The 19016-nt window shown below is 33.3% G+C and overlaps 2 protein-coding genes across 2 annotated transcripts; both read right to left on the bottom strand.

Annotated features, from left to right (window-relative positions):
• Positions 1-2236: 2236 nt before the first annotated feature.
• LOC145732560 (uncharacterized) lies at positions 2237-15805 on the bottom strand. Its single transcript, XM_081984899.1, has 6 exons — positions 15650-15805; positions 10132-10275; positions 3461-3598; positions 3270-3413; positions 2978-3218; positions 2237-2925 (listed from the first exon to the last, which is right to left on the bottom strand). The coding sequence occupies exons 2-6, from the start codon at positions 10144-10146 to the stop codon at positions 2549-2551; spliced, it is 915 nt and encodes a 304-aa protein (XP_081841025.1). The 5' UTR covers positions 10147-10275; positions 15650-15805; the 3' UTR covers positions 2237-2548.
• On the bottom strand, positions 4672-6628 carry LOC145732661 (kelch-like protein 10). Its single transcript, XM_081985070.1, has one exon. The coding sequence runs from the start codon at positions 6548-6550 to the stop codon at positions 4718-4720; it is 1833 nt and encodes a 610-aa protein (XP_081841196.1). The 5' UTR covers positions 6551-6628; the 3' UTR covers positions 4672-4717.
• Positions 15806-19016: the final 3211 nt, after the last annotated feature.

Below are 19016 nucleotides of genomic sequence, written 5' to 3'. Positions count from 1 at the left end.
TCTTAGATGCAGGACATTGACATTAGATTCATGAAAATTGTCTTGAAAACGAACTTTTCGTGCTTTTTACTTTGCTTTTCATTTTCTTCGAATTCTGGACTATTTTTAGTGCTTCAAAACTGCTTTCAGCTTGGAAAATCGAGTTTCAAGACTATCTTCACCAAGTTATTGACATAGCAAACTTAAAAAACATTTTTTACATTCTTCATAGACTTAAAATGGCATTCCAAGCTTTTTCACTATTAAATCGACTTCTAGACACCTCAGTGCTAAAAATTCGGGTATTTCTTAATAAACTAGAATCATTTTTAGTGTTTTAAGGCTGTTTTCAGTGCCTCAAATCGAGTTTCAAGACTATCTTTACAAAGTTTTTGACTTATCAGGCCTAAAAGCTAGTTTGTCCATTGACCATAATCTTGAAAACGATATTTCAAGCTTCTTCACTATTAAATTGACTTCTACACTCATAGGTGCAATAAATTGTAGCACCTCTAAGAAATGACTGTTTTTAGTACTTTTTAAGACTGAAAAATCGAGTTTAAGACTATTTCCAAAAGTCAAGTTTCTTCAGTAATAAAAGTAAAAAATTTTCTTACCAAATGCTACAATAATAGTCTTGAGAACTAATTTTTAGAAATAAACTAGTCCGAAAATTTAATTTCCTTCTAGACTTGTTGTCCAGTCCAGAAAATTCAGTTGTACACCAATTAAAGTCTTGAAAATGTACTTTTGGACTCTCTTTAGTCCTAGTAAAGTCAGTTCTAGCATTAAAAGTCAACTTTTATATTATTTTTAGTAGTAAAAAATGAGTTTCATGCACAATACAATCTTTGTCTTGATTTCCGGACTTTTTTTAGTTTTTGAATGCCAGTTTCAGACACTCAACCAGGATGGCAGTCTGAGAAAGCGAATCATAAGACCATTCCTAATAGTAAAAAGCAAGTTTTTAGACTATTCAGTACAAATTTGGACTTTCACAAGTCTTGGATGTTCAGTTTTAAACTATAAAACGATTTTTTAAATTGAAATTTGGAGGACTGTATCTTCCTTAGGAAACCTTTTTCAGAAAAATGACACAATGCAAGTCAACTTATTTTTTGATTGGCTATCAAATGGTGAATTATTGACACTTAAAACTGGACCACCCTGTATAATAATTAACATAATATGTTAATTTAAGATAAACTTAGGACCTATTAATACATCTCTATATTCGAGAAGTACAAACAGATTTTGAAAATTCTTTTTTAAAATTAAGGATTTTGGCACTTTTATGATATTTAACTTTAAAGCTTTTAAAGCAGTGGCTCATGAGACCTATAACTGTTAATATCTGAGAAATTGTAACTTTTAATCTTCTCTCTAACAAAATAATCTTAAATTATACAGGATGTGCCATTTAAAATAATGGAAATTCATGGATTTTGTGAGACAAGAAAATGAGTAAAAGTGACTTAGTTTTTTAAGTGAAGATGTTAAATTGTACTTTACAGTAGGTTCTGTTAAAAGCTGGTTTAGAATGGCAACGTCTCAAATTTTGAATACAAGAATAGCAAAAGTCCTCAGTGAAGTGAGGAAAGTGGTTTAAAGTACCATTTAATGCCAGTTCTGTTTTAAGTATCTACTTTACTGATTACTAATCACTCAAAATGTTTTACTTATGTACTTATTCCAGGTCTGATAGCACGTTAAGAAGCATGTATGGTACAAAAAACTGCTTCTCAATCATGTATCAAATGTCAAGAAAAAAAGGAAAATAAATTGCCTATTCCTAAAGTATTGCACGCGTTTTAGATGGGGTAAACGACGCAGTAAATCAGGATATCTGAAACTTATCCGATAATGCAATAGAAATCGACATTCTGAACTTTTCCCCGTTATAAACTTTGTTGAAAGGCGTAGTGTTTCAGTATTCTCTAAATGGTAAATTTAGTTAGGCAAACTTAGGTTGTTAATATTATAGAACAAACTATAGTAAAGCCTCCAAGGAATAAACTAAACAAAATGTTACGCGCATATTTGAATAAAAATAAGTCATGATGGTAGGTATGCAAAAGTCCAATTATTACTAATCGATAAAATATAAAACAAAATAATTATTTAGAATGTTGAATATTTAAACAAAGTTAATCAATACCGTATGGTATTCCAAAAATCATTTATCAGGTTATGCAGCAAGCAAAGATTGAAATACAAAAACATAAAAATGAATAAAACGCAAACAGTTAGATCGTCTAATAATAGTAAAGTTTTTATTTAGTAGGCTTAATTATCATTATTAGAAAACAATCAATTTTGATGAAAATACTGTTTAGGGGAAATTCGCTTAGATTAATGATTATTAATTAAAATTACGTCGTAGACCGATAAGAATCCAGTAGTACGATCGTTTATCACATTAACCGGCTATGCTAAACGCATTGCGGGTTCTGTTTTTCACTTGATTTGTTGTGCAATTTTACCCCCCTTTCCGCCCGGGGAAACTACTATTCCGTCCAATGATAAAGCGACCTCCTTTATTGACCCCACCAGGGGCCAAAAGCAACCCTCACGTCCTCACAAACTTGTACACTACCGCAAACACGAGTACACTCACCAAAACCAACACTAACACGGTAATCACTTTGGCAAAAGCGTTCAATCCACTGTCGCCGCTGCCCAAAGTCCTTCGGGAGTTGATACTTTGACCAGATCTGCGTCGTTTGGTAGCTAAACCTCTTGCCAAGGCAGGAAAAGCCAGGCTTTGAGTAAAGGTCAGTTTGTGAAGGCTTTCGCTCAGGGAATAAGGTCCTACGCTACCTCTAGCTGCTGCTCGTAATAATGCGTACTCCAGGTCCAAAGCGTCAAAGAGGGAATAACGACCGGCCGTCATTGTTGAGGAACGTCTACGATTGTCGTACGAAAGACTAGTACTGGCAACAACGCCTAAAATTACAATTTTGTAGAAGAAATGTATGAAGGTAATTGCAATTAATACCTGTTTGTCCTAGTGCAGCAACTGAAGTAAGTGAAGAAGTAGTAGAAGAAGACAAAGAGGTAGCCATCTGATGCTGTTCGGAAATATCTTCTGTAGAAGTGTGCTCCGGAGATGATACAACCTGGTGCAACCGAAACAACCTTGCATGATCCGGATGAAGCAGGGAGGTACTTGGCCGTCGAACACTGGTAGTGGGTGATGTAATTGGAGACGTGGGGATTTGCTGAGGTAATGGTGACACCTAAGATACCACCTATTGAACGCGTTTTCTTCAAAGTAGAGAACGGTTTACCTGAGAGGATTCAATCCCCGAGTCCACGTGGTGTATAGTATCGACGTAGATGGAATGCTGCGAAGTGTTGTCGTCTCCTCCTTCGGGGAATACAAAGCTTTGACCGTCAGCTTCGCCTCTAGGTGAGTCTGCACTTGGCCAAACCTTTTCCCAAAATTAGTTTCCGCATTAAAAAATTGAGTTTTAATCACCTGTAGTAAGGGTAAAGAACAATTTGGTCCTGGTTTAGCTTCATCATGAGGAGAATCGCGCTCACCTTGAGAACTACTACTGTTTGACGTTTTTACAGCAGACCAAAATCTTTTCAAGCCCAACTCTCTGCGTTGTTTCTGGAAGAAATAAAATCAATATGTTACTGTCATGCTTGAAAAATGTTTAATGTTGAATAAGTTGATTCAATTTCGCATATTGTCAGCTATTTATGGTAAAAATCAAAAAAAAATTAGATGACAATAATGTAATAGAAAGAGAATGTTTTGAACTTGATGTTTGTTCTTTAATTGTAACATTTAAAACATTTATCTGTTATCAGATTAGGATCCTCTTGGATAGGTTCATCGTGTTGTACCAAAATCCAGAGAAGTTTCGAATGCTTTAGTCATTCAGTTAAACAAAATCCAACTATACGAGATGTCCAGAAATAATAACCTGCACTAGTATCAACATAACTATATTACCAGTAATTTAAGAACTAAGTTTAGCAATAAATATCAATCGATGTGATTAAAGCACAATTTCGCTTACTATCAGTTCATTGCAGAAAATCAAATTACAACGCCAGTTTTCAATAGGACACTAATTGGAGTAGTGCCAGTTCTGTCTTTTTGAATTTAATGGTTTAAAATGTCAGTTTTAGCAAGTAAAAATGAACAATTTTCCATTCCATTTCCAATCTAATTGATTAAAAATATTTATTTTTTTGTGACCTACTCCAATATCTTCAAATAAATCAAATATTAAGACATTAAGTAAGTTTACAATTTTACATTCAGGGAGAAAGTATGGTCTGCACTATAGTGAAGTGACAGTTTCTGTAGTGTATCAAATAATCAAGTGTACACGTAGTAACTCATTTAGTAGCAAAATATAACAGTTAAACTTTCAATTATCACGTGAAAGTTTTAGATTGCGTGGTGGTTATTGCCACTAAAAGTTCGATTAACTCCACTGTTAAATTACTTCTAGAAAGCTGGTGTAAATCGCCACAAAATGTTAGTGTGTAAACCTGAACTTACGTTTTGACAAACTGCTCTTACATCAAGTCCCAGACATTATGATAGTGACATGTGTAGCTTTTGAGTAAATCACAAGAAAAAGCAGCAAGCTGAAAGCTTTTGACCAATGACAAACAGGCTTGCTTGACATGGGACACCCTTTATCAATAATAACAGAAAAATTGTCATTTTACTCATAAACATATGTTTATATAAAACTGAAAAAACAGCGTACTAGATTTCAACTTTGACATCTTCATTCTGCTGTTTCTGACTTCGATCCAAATACGAGTAATCCTTGGAATTTGACAGGCCACTAATAACGCAGGCACTCAATGCGGACCTGTTCAAATTCATAGAAGCTGCATCGGTCCATTCGTAGGTATCAGTGTCCAGGTATTCCACGTAATTAATGGTGGTACTTCCATTAAATCCCCCTATAACGTAGATATAGTCGTCGAGGATGACCGTGCCAAAATTGCTTCTGGGAGTCATCATTTCTGATATTTCTGTCCAACTGGACGCGTCTGGTTCAAATTTTTCGGTTGTAGGCAGTCTGGTAAAGCCGTTAAATCCTCCAATGGCATACAAAGCTCCGTGGTAGGATATAAGGCTAACTCCTGATCGAGCAGAAATCATTGGAGGAATGTACGACCATTGATTGGTGTCAGGATCAAACATTTCTGCCGAATTCATTACTTCATGTCCATTAAAACCTCCTACAATATAAATTTTGTGGTGTAAAACTGCGGCGCTGGCATCGCTGCGCTGTTTCTGCATTGATGGAATCAACTCCCATTGGTTGCGCAATGGATCATATCGTTCAGCGCTATTCATGCGTATTCGTCCATTGTAACCACCCATCGCGTAAATTTTACCATCACACAAGACCACGCTAACGTAGCATCTACTGTAGTACATACAGGCGCAGTCACTCCAAGTGTGCGTAGACGGATCAAAACATCTGACAGTGTTGAAGTATTCATTACCGTCAAAACCCCCCACCAAGTAGATTTTTCCTTGAAAAGTGCACATGCCATGGTAGGCTCTGGCGACTACGTCAGTATCTTTGCTAACCAACCAGCGATCAGCACGATTGTCGTATGTTTCAACAAAACTGGTGGGACTACCAGCACTCCAACCTCCAATAGCAAATAAAACATCGTAAGGTATCCTGGGTCTGGATACGAAAGTATCCATCTCCATTATGGTAAGAACGTCAGCAATATACAGAGTGCAAGTCGTGTCTGCTTCAATAAGAGGCCAGCGTGCAATTTTGACTATTTTTTCATGGGTTAAGGCACCCATTCGAACGCACTTGAGCAAATCCAAAAGATGCACTTTACGCTGTTGAGGAGCGTAATCCACCCAAGTTTTAATAGCTTCAAACACCATTTCCTCGGATTTCACGTTGAGGTAATCGTCGGCTAAAATCTTTTTCAAATGTTCCACCGATAATTTCACAAATTCCAGATTGTCTTTTAGCACCTCACTGAAGTTCTGCAGCACGTAGATATTTCCTTTGTCTGTCAAATAGTTGCAGAAAAATTGGCTGGCAAATTTCAAAACTTGCAAACAGTTCTTGGGTGACAAGTCATTGACTAAATACTCGCAGCATTTTCTTACAACATCCAGTATTTCATATTGATCCGCATATCTTAAAACTTCAAACACATTTCCTGCATTAATAACGCAACTTCCTGTGTAAGCGTAATCCAACACCACCTTGAAAGCAGTGCTGCTTACGTTAACATTAGCTTCGTGTATTTCAGGTCGACCGCCGTTAATAGAGTTGGTGAATAAAGCCCTAAAATAAGGGCTGATGGCCGACAAAATGATACGATGAATATTAAAACGGACGCCATCTTCGCACTTTACCGAACCGTCGCACAATTGATTGTTAACTCGCAATTCCTCCCAAATTGTGGGGAATTCGACTAGAGGGATTGTAAAGTTGGTTGAAGTTTTTTTGCATTTACGTTTCGGACGAAACGGTCTTACTGGGTAATTGCGGGAACTTTGTTTGCGTTTCGATGTGGGCTTGCGCAATCTTGTGGCCAGACTCATGAGTAGAGTAGTGTGTAAAACGAGGGTAAAAATTGTCTGTTTAGTCAACTAGACGTTGACTTTTTGAGGTTAAGATTGTTAATAGAGGCACCACCCTACGTAATGATTTACCGAGGAAAAAGTTAGATTTGGAATTTAAATCAGATTTATGCCAAAAAGTAGTATACTCACAAATGCTGAAAATAGTATATTTTACCACAAAAGTTTATCAAGCCCACTTCACTCACTTAATTTTGGCAAAACATGAATCTTAAACTATGCTGAAATCTACGGAAATGCTGCACGTGTAGATTTCCTTTCCTTGTACTTTTCTTCCTGTTAAATTATATTAATCTTAAATTGATAAATTGCTTTACTTAATACATATTGTTCAAGTTCAAGTAACAAACTTTACAAAGAAAACTCACGTGGATATTGCAATTTAACCTTGATACGTAAGAAAGTCGGTGTAACAAAGTGAATTTTTCAAAGTCAATATTATATTCATGCACACGTTGTACAGTTTGAAAACTTTTTTTTAAAAGTTATCGTTCGCGTGTCTTAGTTAGGGATAGATTGCCATCAAAATTTCATTATTTTCTTGACCTTCGACGATTCTCGGATAAACTGTGGCTATATTTTGGACTGGTCGATCGATTTAAGCTATTTTTGCTCTTTACACTCAACCAAACAACCAAAAATGTTGGACTTTGTCCAGAAAGAAGCATTGATTTATATATTTGCGGGTCATTTAACGAGCAAATGAATTAAGTTAAACAAAAGAACCAGTTTTGCTAGTAATTGTTGTTTCCGCAACGGTTATCGATCAACCTCCGGGTTGCCTGTTACATCGTTCTAACTAATTCATAAATGTACGTGATGTTTTCACTAGAGCCAAATTTTTTTAAAACTTTTTTTTGTAACCGTAAATTTGTTTTTAAATATTCATATATCATTTGCGTAAATCTTATCATAATGGATAGTTTTATGGTCAAAAAAATCGTCAAACCCAAACTCCTAACCAGGCAAACTAAATCTTTTAAAAATTTGTTGCACAAGTATATGGATTATTTACGAAGGCGTAGAAGGGCCACAACATTTTTTTTCTTAAATTCCTTGGAATTTAGGTAAATTCCGACTTCGAACTCTGAATTTAGTTAAATTCGGACTTTGAACTCGGAATTTAGTTAAATTCCGACTTTGAACTCGGAATTTAGTTAAATTTCGACTTTGTACTCGGAATTTAGTTAAATTCCAACTTTAAAGTTGTAGAATTTGTTAGTATGATAACATTGCAAGGACACTTTTGAACCAAATTACCAAATTTTGTCAGTTAGGCAACATTGCAAACAGTCTTCGATCTAAATTAGGAGTTTGTTAATTTGGCAACATTGCAAGCAAACACACTTCAAAGAAATTAGTTGAACTTGTCAGTTTGGACAGATTGGAAACACTCTTCAAACCAAAATTGTAGAATTTGTCAGTTTGATAGCATTGCATATACTCTTCAAACCAAATTAGTATTAATAGTCAGTTTGGCAACCTTGCAAACACTCTTTGATCTTAATTAGTAGAATTTGTTAATTTGTCAACATTGCAAAAACACTCTTCGAACCAAAATAGTAGAATTTGTCAGTTTGACAACATTGCAACTAAATTCCGAGTTTGAAGTCGGAATTTAGTTAAATTCGAGTTCGAAGTCGGAATTTAGTTAATTTCCGAGTTTGAAGTCGAAATTTAAGAAAAATAACGTCTGTGGCCCTTCTATACGAAGGCGTAGAAGGGCCACAAACATTTTTTTTCTTAAATTCCGACTTCGAACTCAGAATTTACATTGTCACATTGCAAAAGCTCTTTAAACCAAATTAGACAAATTTTTTCAGTTTGGCAACATTGCAAACATTCTTCGATGTAAATTAGTAAAATTTGTTAACTTTGGCTACATTGCAAACACACTTCAAAGAAATTAGTCGGACTTGTCAGTTTGGTTACATTACAAACACTCTTCGAACCAAAATTGTAAAATTAGTCAGTTTGGCAACATTGCAAACACTCTTTGATCTTAATTATTAGAATTTGTTAATTTGTCAACATTGCAAAAACACTCTTCAAACCAAAATAGTAGAATTTGTCAGTTTGTCACATTACAACTAAATTCCGAGTTTGAAGTCGGAATTTAGTTAATTTCTGAGTTTGAAGTAAAATTTAAGAAAAATAACGTCTGTGGCCCTTCTACGCCTTCGTACTTCTACGCTTTCGTAATTATTGAAACAAAAGTAAATATGTTATGACGAGTAAAATAAGAAAAATACTAAACAACAGCAAAACTTTTTGAGTTTTTATAATGATAAACTTAAAAGAACTGACAAGCAATTAGCTTTTTTTGCTTTACAAAATTTATCTTTGAGTCTCTTCTATCACGACTGAATTAATTACACCAACATCGTAAACAAAGAACAGAAACACTTAAATGGTTCTTGCTTTAAAAGAGAAATGAAAAGAACTCTCTCAACCGTATTACAGGAAAAACTATCTAGAATGACGAAATAAAAAAAAGTGGAGGCAGATAAAAGCAACCGGCGTCAAAGGAAGCTTTGAAAGCAGCTTATGCAAATCAGTTCTCTATGGCCTCAGATCCTTCTTGAGGCCCATATGCAAGCCGTTCATTAATCATTCCTGATTGAAAAAAAGAACCTCCATGTGCGTGACATTAAAAAAAAATAGCGTCCATCGGTCATTCCTTAACCAAAATAGCGTATTATGTTTATTGATTTAAAAGGACTGATACTATCGAGAGCTTTTATGATTAATGGACACATTATGAAGTGCTTTTTGCTTTTTTTTTCAACCCCTTGCCAACAGTTGACTTGAGTTTGGTTCTTTAATTTTTGAAAGCGAAACAAGAGGATTGTGGTCAGTTTCAATTACAAATTTAACACCATAGAGATAGCAACGAAAATGTTTAGTTGACTCTACAATTGAAAGAAGTTCTTTTTCTATGGTAGAGTAATTTTTCTCAGCAGAATTGAGATTTCGAGAGTAAAAAGCTATAGGATGATCGTTTTGAGATAAAACACTACCTATTGCTACATTGGATGCATCAGTTGTCAATTTGAAACGTTTGTTAAAATCTGGATATTGAAGAACAGGTGAATTACTAATAAGTTCCTTACATTTCTGGAGCTGCTTTAAATTCATGATTTCCAATATAATTTTCACTTCCTTTACGAAGGCATTTTATCATTGGAAAAGTAATTTTAGAAAAGTTTTTAATAAACCTGCGATAATAACCAACTAGTCCTAAGAAAGCCTTTATCTCTTTTTGAGTTTTAGAAATTGGATATCGTGGGATTGCTTCGGTTTTTAAAGGGTTTGGTTTAATACCTTCGGACGTTATAAGATGTCCAAGAAAAGCAACTTCTTTACGCAAAAATTCGGATTTATCTAATTGAATTTTGAGATTTACCTCTTTGAACTTTTTGCATATAATTCTGATGTGATCAATATGTTCTGATAGAGATTTCGAGGTTCAATTATAATTTTCCCGGTTCAATTAGCAACCGCTTTTCTTTTTAGAAAACTTCATTAAAATGCCCATTTACCTGCATTATGTGCATTCATTCCTCCAGAAACTGTGTCGACCCTGTAACCTGACTAGTTACAAGATTGATGTTCTTTCCATTTTTCTGGATTCTCAGGCCTCATTTCCCCTCTAAATCATGAGCGTTAGCTGTGCACTGTTGGGTCTGAAAAAGAATAGAATTTGAATAACAAATAATTTGTTTCAGCTAAGGGTCATTAAGTCAAGTGGGAGTTAACTTTTACCTGAGATAAGCACATTTAATTTGATTTAAGCTCAACTGAGCCAAACTTATAAAGAACAGTCTTTGCTTGAGTGAGGATTCATTGGAAACATGGAAAATATCACACTCGTGCATAAAACTAACACCATCTGGAGATAGATCAAACAGAAAATTTATTTTAAAATATCCCATATCTTTTCTGAATTATGCAGTTTCGTTTTCTTAACAAGAAAATTGGACTGCAGCAAAAGTCCATTTGTTATACTACTAAAAACGCGTCAAGCTGATTTTCGATTTGTTTCTCGATCACTCAATCTGTTATATTGAAATTGACTGCAGTTGCTGTATTGAACTTTATTTTATACGAGAAATAAACTTGTTACAATAATCGTAATAAATACTACACGTATGGATGTTACACCAGGCGTATTTTAAATTTAGAAAATGAATATTAATAACAAACAGAGAAACTAAAAGTACGAAGATGGAAAAAAAGACATTCTTTAAATTTTTTTGAAAAATTAAAGTGCTTTTTTTCTACTTATTTTACCTAATTTAAGGTCCTTTGGTATAAATATGCCCTTTGCTGCGCATTGGAACCCTCCTGGAGCAAAATAAAAAATTGACAAAATTTCATTTTTTGTAAAAATTCACATTTTCTCAGTTTTTGAATGATTGTACCTTTTTTATTTGAACTCTTATAGATTTCACTGGTCATTAGAAAAAGGATAAAAAATACTACAAAATGAGCTAAAACTGGCCTCTCTAGTTCTTCATGTTACCGAGATATTGAATTTCAAAAAGTAGTAAAAAAAAACTCCGAATACCCCTTTGGCACCAAAGGATGATACTTTCTTTGATCACCCTGGTTCTACATCTAGTTCTAAAAATAACTAAGTTATCAGTCATCAAAGTTCTGGAAATGCAGTTTTGAAGTCAGTTTAGGTTTTTAGAAAATTTTGAGATACAATACAGAGTGATCTAAAACGGACACTTTTAGCTGCAAAATGGTAAAAAGAAATTTTATTAAGTTATGTTTTTACAAAAATGGTCGATTGTGGTTCGTTTTTATGAAAAAGATAGACTACACAACATGCAATAAATTAGAATGGTGGTCAGTTGGGCGACATTGCAGTAACTTTGAACTAAAATAGAATAATTGTAGCAACAAAGCAGAAATGAAATTAGCTTTGTTTGCTTTTACAAAAATAATGTCATGTTCTATTTACTAAAAAAAGGTATTAAACCACACGTGGACCTATTAAAATTCACGATTAAATCTTACAAAGCAGTGAATTGTACTGGTGAAAAATCAAAGGACACCGGCATAGCACCGGCAAATGCCCAGACACGTGACCTGTCCTAGAGAAAACGGGAAGGGCATTATTACAGAGCATTAACGTTCACGTTTCACCTACAAACAACATCGACACGCAACCCCTTCAGCCTCGATCGCATTCATCAAGGAAAAATAACAGCCACAATTCTGGAATGACGCAGTTCCAGCCTTGACCCTCCCCCACTCATTAACTGTCCTCGTGAGGGCAATAATTTACTCCCGATTTATCGATACACGAAGATGGTTTTTTCGGCACGCGACCAACTTGAAAGACACGTGGACAATTTTCCGTTCGTTGCCCCGGCCTCATCAAATTAATTGAAATTCCCGGTAGAGTTAATTCGTTAAAGATGCGGCTTCCTCAAGCTGTTGGGAAACTACTTCAGTTTGACTTGAAGTGTCGAACTTGAGGGAAAGTTTCTCCATTAAGTTGAACCGCTTTCCCTCAGTTTGTCATGGCGATTTAAACGGTAAGGAGTCGGTTGAGCACGTGCAATTATTTATTGAATTTATGCAGATGTAGTTGCTACAATAATTATTGTTACCTAAATTTTCTTACAGATCTGACAATATAGTAATAAAATTTAAGTCAACTTATGAAAGAAAAGAAAATGGATTCTCAAGTTTCTCTTTGGTTAAATTACCTGGAAACTAGACTGGTTGAGAAACTACCCTAATTTAGGTTCTGCCTCACAAACTAGAGATGAAAGATAAAACTTTCACCCTGAATTTGTTCTGGCAAGGTTGACAGCGCCTTTTTCATTATCTTTCGATCTAACTACAACTAGTGGTTACCACGAAGTTAAATTACTTGGCCTATTTTGCTATTACTCACCAGCTGACACCAAATATTCTTATTGACTATGCGACCTAAATTCTCAATAATTTTTGACGCGTTTTGTATGATTGCCAAAGTATGTGAAAACACAAAGGTTGCACTTATCAAAAAGAATGAATTCCATCTTGCAACAAATTGTTTAAATTTGCAATGATGCGAACACAATTTTAAAAAACCACAAACAACAGAAACGAGTTTACACCAGCAATTTCAGTGTGAACAACATGTTCAGCAATTCCAGGCTATTTTTATTATCGATTCCTTTGTTTTCCTCAAATGGTTTGCTCTAGGTCATCCACGACTAAACTGGATTTAAAAATCCAAAAGTGTTTTAAGTTTTGTGAAGTAGAAACTGTAAAACTTTTCTTCCCACACTCAAAAAAGCCGCATAAAACGAAATGCGGAAAATTTAATTTTTAAAGTCTTTATGTGGCAAACCTGATTAGAAATATTACAGAGTGAGGTAACCGAATACGCATAATCCATATACAGGGTTGTCCAAATTGATTGTAGGATATTACATAAAAAATTAACGCCAAAAAGTCATATAAACTATGGTTGAAAAGTTTATACTAAGTATAGGTATACCCCAAGAAAAAAAATGTTTGTTTATCATTTTGAAGTAATTATTTGGCGTTTTTTCCAATTTTTTAAAATAATCTGGACAGCTACTAATTTTTTTCATTATGAATTAGCGTATAAAAATGACGGTATCTGAAAAACTATGCAAAATGAATAGAAATGTTCAGACATACTTTTTCTAGGAAAAAGTGTGGGCTATCACATGTGCCCCATCAGAACGATCTAAAATTATAGTTTAAAGAAATTTAAAGCTGTCAAACTTTTTGAACAGCCCACGTATTTGTCCAGATTATTTTAAAAAACTGAAAAAAGCATTCCAAATTTTATTTGAGTAATTTTTTTCGCCTAGGAATTAAAAATAAAAATGGTTTTAGTGGCTCACCTTTAAGGTGCTCTAACTCCGCTTGGGAGAACTTTTCAACTACAGTTTATATGACACTTTTTAGAGTTTATTTTTAATGTCCACTCTTGAATTATCCTACAATCAATTTGAACCACCCTGTACAGCAAACGAAAATAAAAACTTTTTTTATTTGGTTACCTACATGTACTTTGTACAACGAGACTGCATTTACATTTTTCATAAAACCTTTTCGGTTGAAATCTGCAATACGGAGCTCTATTTATAGGCAACCTTAAAGCTGGCATTAGCTTACCGTAACATTCCAAGCTAAAATGGTATTGTGTAGTAAGTATTATGATGTGATCGTTCTGAATTGTGGGAATACGGAAAAATTCTAACGTAAATACCGAGCCGGAAAACCGAGAAGTTTAATCTACCTTGACATTGCAAGGGAATCCTTATTGATTTTGATAGAAGCTTGATTATACTTGAAAGTTTAATTATTAATTCAGGCAGTCATCAATTATGGGGAAGTATAGTGAAAGCGCTTGAAAATTGCTTTTTACAAGGTTAAATTGGGGACAACGTTAATAACAAACCAATTAACTCAAATAATAAAAAAACGCATCAAAATAATATTGATTTTATAAAAAATTATTATGTTAGTTAGGAGACTCAAAAAAGTGTAGTTTACAATATGTATGTCAATAACCGAAACCAAATTACATTAATCACTAAATTATACATAAGTAACTTAAGTAAAAACGCTATATGATTTGTGTATAAATGAAAGTACAAAAAATACCAACAATTTAAGTCATTCTTAAGACAAAATTATAATTTCTCATCTCCTATATTTATCTGAACTCTTTACAAAACATAACCTTGATCTTTGTATAATATTTCGATCTTTTCTTAGGTCTTTCATCTTAGTCGCTGAGGCTTTTATTAAACATATTATGTGGAAATTGGTGGAAAGCGTCGTCATTGTTGGAAAATTTAATAAACGGTATACGGGATTTAGCTTGACACTAATCGGAAATTTTCTGTTATTATACCTATTCAAAACGGTAATCTTTATACTAATTTTCCTATTCCCTATTTCAATTTGAATAACTTCAATTAAAAGATATGATTAAATAGTCCTTTTATGTGACATGTATCAGTGGTGGAAATCTAGTAATAAATTAAATAAACTTTGAAAAAAGTAGAGAAAGAAGAATTGACATATGACAATATTGGGCAAGCAGATCAACTGTTGCCATAATGATAATAAGAATTAAGGCAAAAACACTATTATTAAGTTAAGTTGAACAACAATGCACCAAAAATTGAATAAATTTTCCAATTCAGTTTGTATTGGAGAAACTGTTCGACCAGTAAATGTGGTTTTCATTAAACGATTATCAAACTGAATTTAACAAAATTGACAAACTAAAACATACAAATTAATTAATTTTAAAAGTGTTCAACAAAATTTAATCATCAACTTCTAATTCTCCAATAATTATACTATAACTCAAATAAACAAACATTCTCCCAATTTATTTCTACAATCAATAAAACTGATGGTATTTTTTGTATATAAAAGTGATTTATTTTTACATCCAGGACTGCAATACATTTAAAAAATGTGAACATGTTTTCAAAAAGTTTTATTGAGTTGTTTAATATGTTTTTGTCATTTTAATTGAATACGAATATAGAATAATACTTTTTTTCATCGAATCGTTGCTGGGCGAACAGATTTAGTCGTTTTTTGCAATAATTTGAATATGAATTTATTTGTACTAGTTATTATGTATAAATTGTATAGGGTATTAGATCTACTAATTATTTTGAAACTAATTTTCTTCAAAAACAGGTTTTACAATTTTCACATTGGAATTGTTTTACTCGTTTTTGCACTTTGTAGATTGCAAGTTCAATTTCTTTCTCATCGAACTTTGCTGGACTTTATTGTGTTCAATGATAAAAACTTGTGGCCTGGGGCTTAGAAAACCAGGATATTCGTAGAACTACGCTATTTCTATAGCTCCACTATTGTTAATTGGATCATCCTGCAGTCTGATAAAATTAAATAATAATGTTTATTGAGTCCAGTCATCAAAATAAATCGTAAATTAATAACAAAATGTCTAATATATTAAAAATTTTGATTATTGAGTTTGAAAATTAATATTAGCAAGTGATAATAAAACTACAATTTTCTCACCTGAAAACACAACAAAGGAAACTTTTCAACAGGTTTTTAGGTGAAAAATCCTATAAAATGCGACAGGAGGAAACTTTTGAAAACTTTCCGTATATTGAGTGTCCAAAACAAAGGACGCACAAAGCGTCCATCCGCAAAACAACTGACTGTAGCAACAGTTTGGCCGCGGCGTCTTGAGCGTCTGGCCGTGCTGCGCACCCTACCTGACCCTGTGCGATCAGGTCAAGGTTGCATGTAATATATGCCTCTCTCCCTTTACCCTTAAATTTTCGTTGCATTTTGCATATGGGCCTAGTTCTAATTGCCCTCCAAGGGTTGGCAGCTACACGGCCCCGTTTTTCAATTTCCGCCTGTTTCAAGCCAATTTTCGATACCAATTTTTCCGACAGAAATAATTCACATTTGGGATTGGAGTACAATGTTCAGAATGACAGATCTCATACCAAGAGATAATTAAAATAAGAGAGAATTTAGTTTAAAAAAACTTCCTCGTAGCATTAAATTTAATTAAGCTTTTAAACAAATTGTGCATAATTTCACCTTAAAAACACATAGAGGGTCACTCACTAAGGAATCAAACACTTCATAATCATAATTTGTCAGTTTAATAACATTGTAATCACATTCTGAGCCAAATTGATCGAATTAGCCAGTTTGGCAGCACCACATGTGGAATTTACAAGTGTGGCAATAAAGCAAACAAATTTTGAACCAAATTGGTAGAATAAGCACATATTATTTATATAAATTCAAATCTAAGAAACAAATTTAACCAAACTGAAAATTCTAAAAGCATTGCCATTTTCCACTTTGTATCAGCAAGAAACTGTCATTTCCATTAGTAATTCATTTAATGCAAAATTTACAGCGACCAAAATTCCTTATAAATTAGAAATATAACTTTCTCTTTGCATGCTCTTGCATATAAACCAACTCATAATTCCATGAAGTATGATGCTAATTTAATGATTTGCAAGTCCAACATATATTAATATAAAGTTTACAGGAGAGTGTTAACTACCAAAACAATTTATGTTTTAATTTACATGTCTGATTTATTTTCGAAAAGTGTGATTCAAAAATAAGTTTTACAAATTTATTATTCACAGTGGAAATGTTGTGAAATTAAAACCCTTGTCCGTCTTACATGGGTATTGTCTATCCCTCAATTTAATTTAAAATGGCGGCTTCTTAATGATATAAATTAAAAATCGATGGACTTTAACAACGTACCAATTAATTCAAAAGTAAAATAAAACTACTCCTCCAGTAAACAAAATTTACTAATTAAACTTGAAAATTGTATACAAAACCAATTTAATAATAAAGTAAAAAAACGTGAAACTGTTTTTCAGAACTCGATTTAAACTTACGAAAAACGTGTCCTGGATATTTAAGATTTTAAAGATTAAATGCGAAACATGCAACCTACTTTCTAAACAAGGTTTGTTTAGAATTGTAGTAGCTACCAAGAAATAATTAAAATAACTTGTTAAATACATAAGAACAAAGTTTTGATTATCTTTTAAAAACAAACTAAAAGTTATGTTCTACAAGTAACGTTTGAAAGTCAGTTAATCTAAAAGACAAAAGTTTTATTGTACTTATTTGGTATATTTTTATATAGGTCTGGTGTTATCAAAATGCAAAATACAATTCGAAACGTGATATCAAGACTTTTTGCTAAGTTTGTGTAATATTCTTTTTGATATTTAAGTGTTATTAGTTGACTACAACCTTAAAGTAATACAATGTTAACATCCAATTTGGCAGTGCTACTAAATTGGTAATCCTTGACAATATTTTACTTTTTAACCCTCATTAGAAATTCTTTTCTTCCTTTCGTGCAACACTGAAACGAGCCGTTACTGTTTTAAAATTCGTATTACCCAATTTGTACTTTCTCTGGCTACTCTAAACTTGTATTTTTAAAACACAGTTTGCCACTTTATGGCTCCAACAGATGGCATTAACCTTCCACCTTAGCAAAGTAATATACATAAGTTTGTTGCTTGACACTGTAGGTTATTTATAGAGTTCACGGCAAATTGCAATTAGGACTAGCGTTTCGTGCTTGTCTTGTTCAAGCAGTCTTAGATTTAAATTAGCTGCACTTTACCCCAAATTTAGTTGAAATAAATTTGCCTAGTACAAACTAGAAATAAACGCTTTTGATTTTACGTTTAACAGTTGTTTTTCCATGCTAATTTAAATAAATTTTGGTCAAAAAAATGTGTTACAAATTAATTGTCATAACTCTACTACTAACTACTTTATGATACACGTTTTATTAAAATTCTCGTTTGGCATAGATTTAATATTTTAGGAATGAGGAAGACTAAAAAACGTAATGAGTGATTGTTTCTTATACATAAACTTTCCTTTTTTTAGGAGTAATGTTAAACACAACAATAGATAATTCATATTTTTGAGTCTATGACACTTTTTGTAGTATTGATCTTTTATAGAATTTGAACACCGGACAATTTAACGACAAATTTAATGGATTTCTCTTTTGAAGCTCAACGAACGCCAAATGGAGGGTAAAATAGAGCCGTCTCGATACTCTCGATCATTAAATCGAGTTCTGTCATAAATAAGAATTAGAGGAACGATAAATCTTCCAAAGATTTGACGTACGATTCCGTATATGAAAACTGATAGGCGCGCGAATGGTTTGTTTACTTTGTTCGGGGCATTAAAGTTCAAGGATGATGGCGAGTTTCAAGAACGAAAATTGTTTCTGGAAAACTCGGAGCGAATTTCCCAGAAAACGCCATCAAAGCTACATTCTGTTTGAGTGGTATTTGAGAGGTGCAAATCTGCTTTTTGACCGTAAATAGACGACAAAAGACCTTTCAGATAAAAGTTTAGCGAATTTAATATTAGCAGAGCAACTTTTATTACAGCAAGAATAGTTATTAAATTATTCTTTACCCTTTCACAGACTGCTATTTTTAACTGGCACTATTCATCCAGTAATTTAGTGACTGAGCTTCCAATTATCAGCTCTAAGCTAACATTTTTTGCTCTATTTGTAACTTTAACACTACCCAAAACTTTGCAGATTTATGACTATCATTAAGGTCGTAAATGCGATTTACGAGCACATCTGTGAGAATTTGTTTGTTGTTTCTTAGCGTACAGGTTGATGTACATCGCGGAAAATTGTTGCTAAAAAAACGTTTAATTGGGTCGTAAGTTAAAGTTTATGAATCTATAAATTAGACTGTTCCTGCTGTCAAAATTAGGCAACGTTGATTTTAGCCTGAAATTGTTTTATATACTATAATTGTATAGACACTTTATCGTGTCGTAAAAATACACTTTCTAAGGTTTAAACTGATATAAAAAACAACTATGTACC

Source organism: Ips typographus, linkage group LG8 (assembly GCF_016097725.1).
Source record: "Ips typographus isolate SLU linkage group LG8, UJ_Ityp_2.0, whole genome shotgun sequence".
NCBI lineage: Eukaryota > Metazoa > Arthropoda > Insecta > Coleoptera > Curculionidae > Ips > Ips typographus.
The sequence above is the reverse complement of the archived record's forward strand: the minus strand, read 5'-3'. Positions and strand labels throughout refer to the sequence as shown.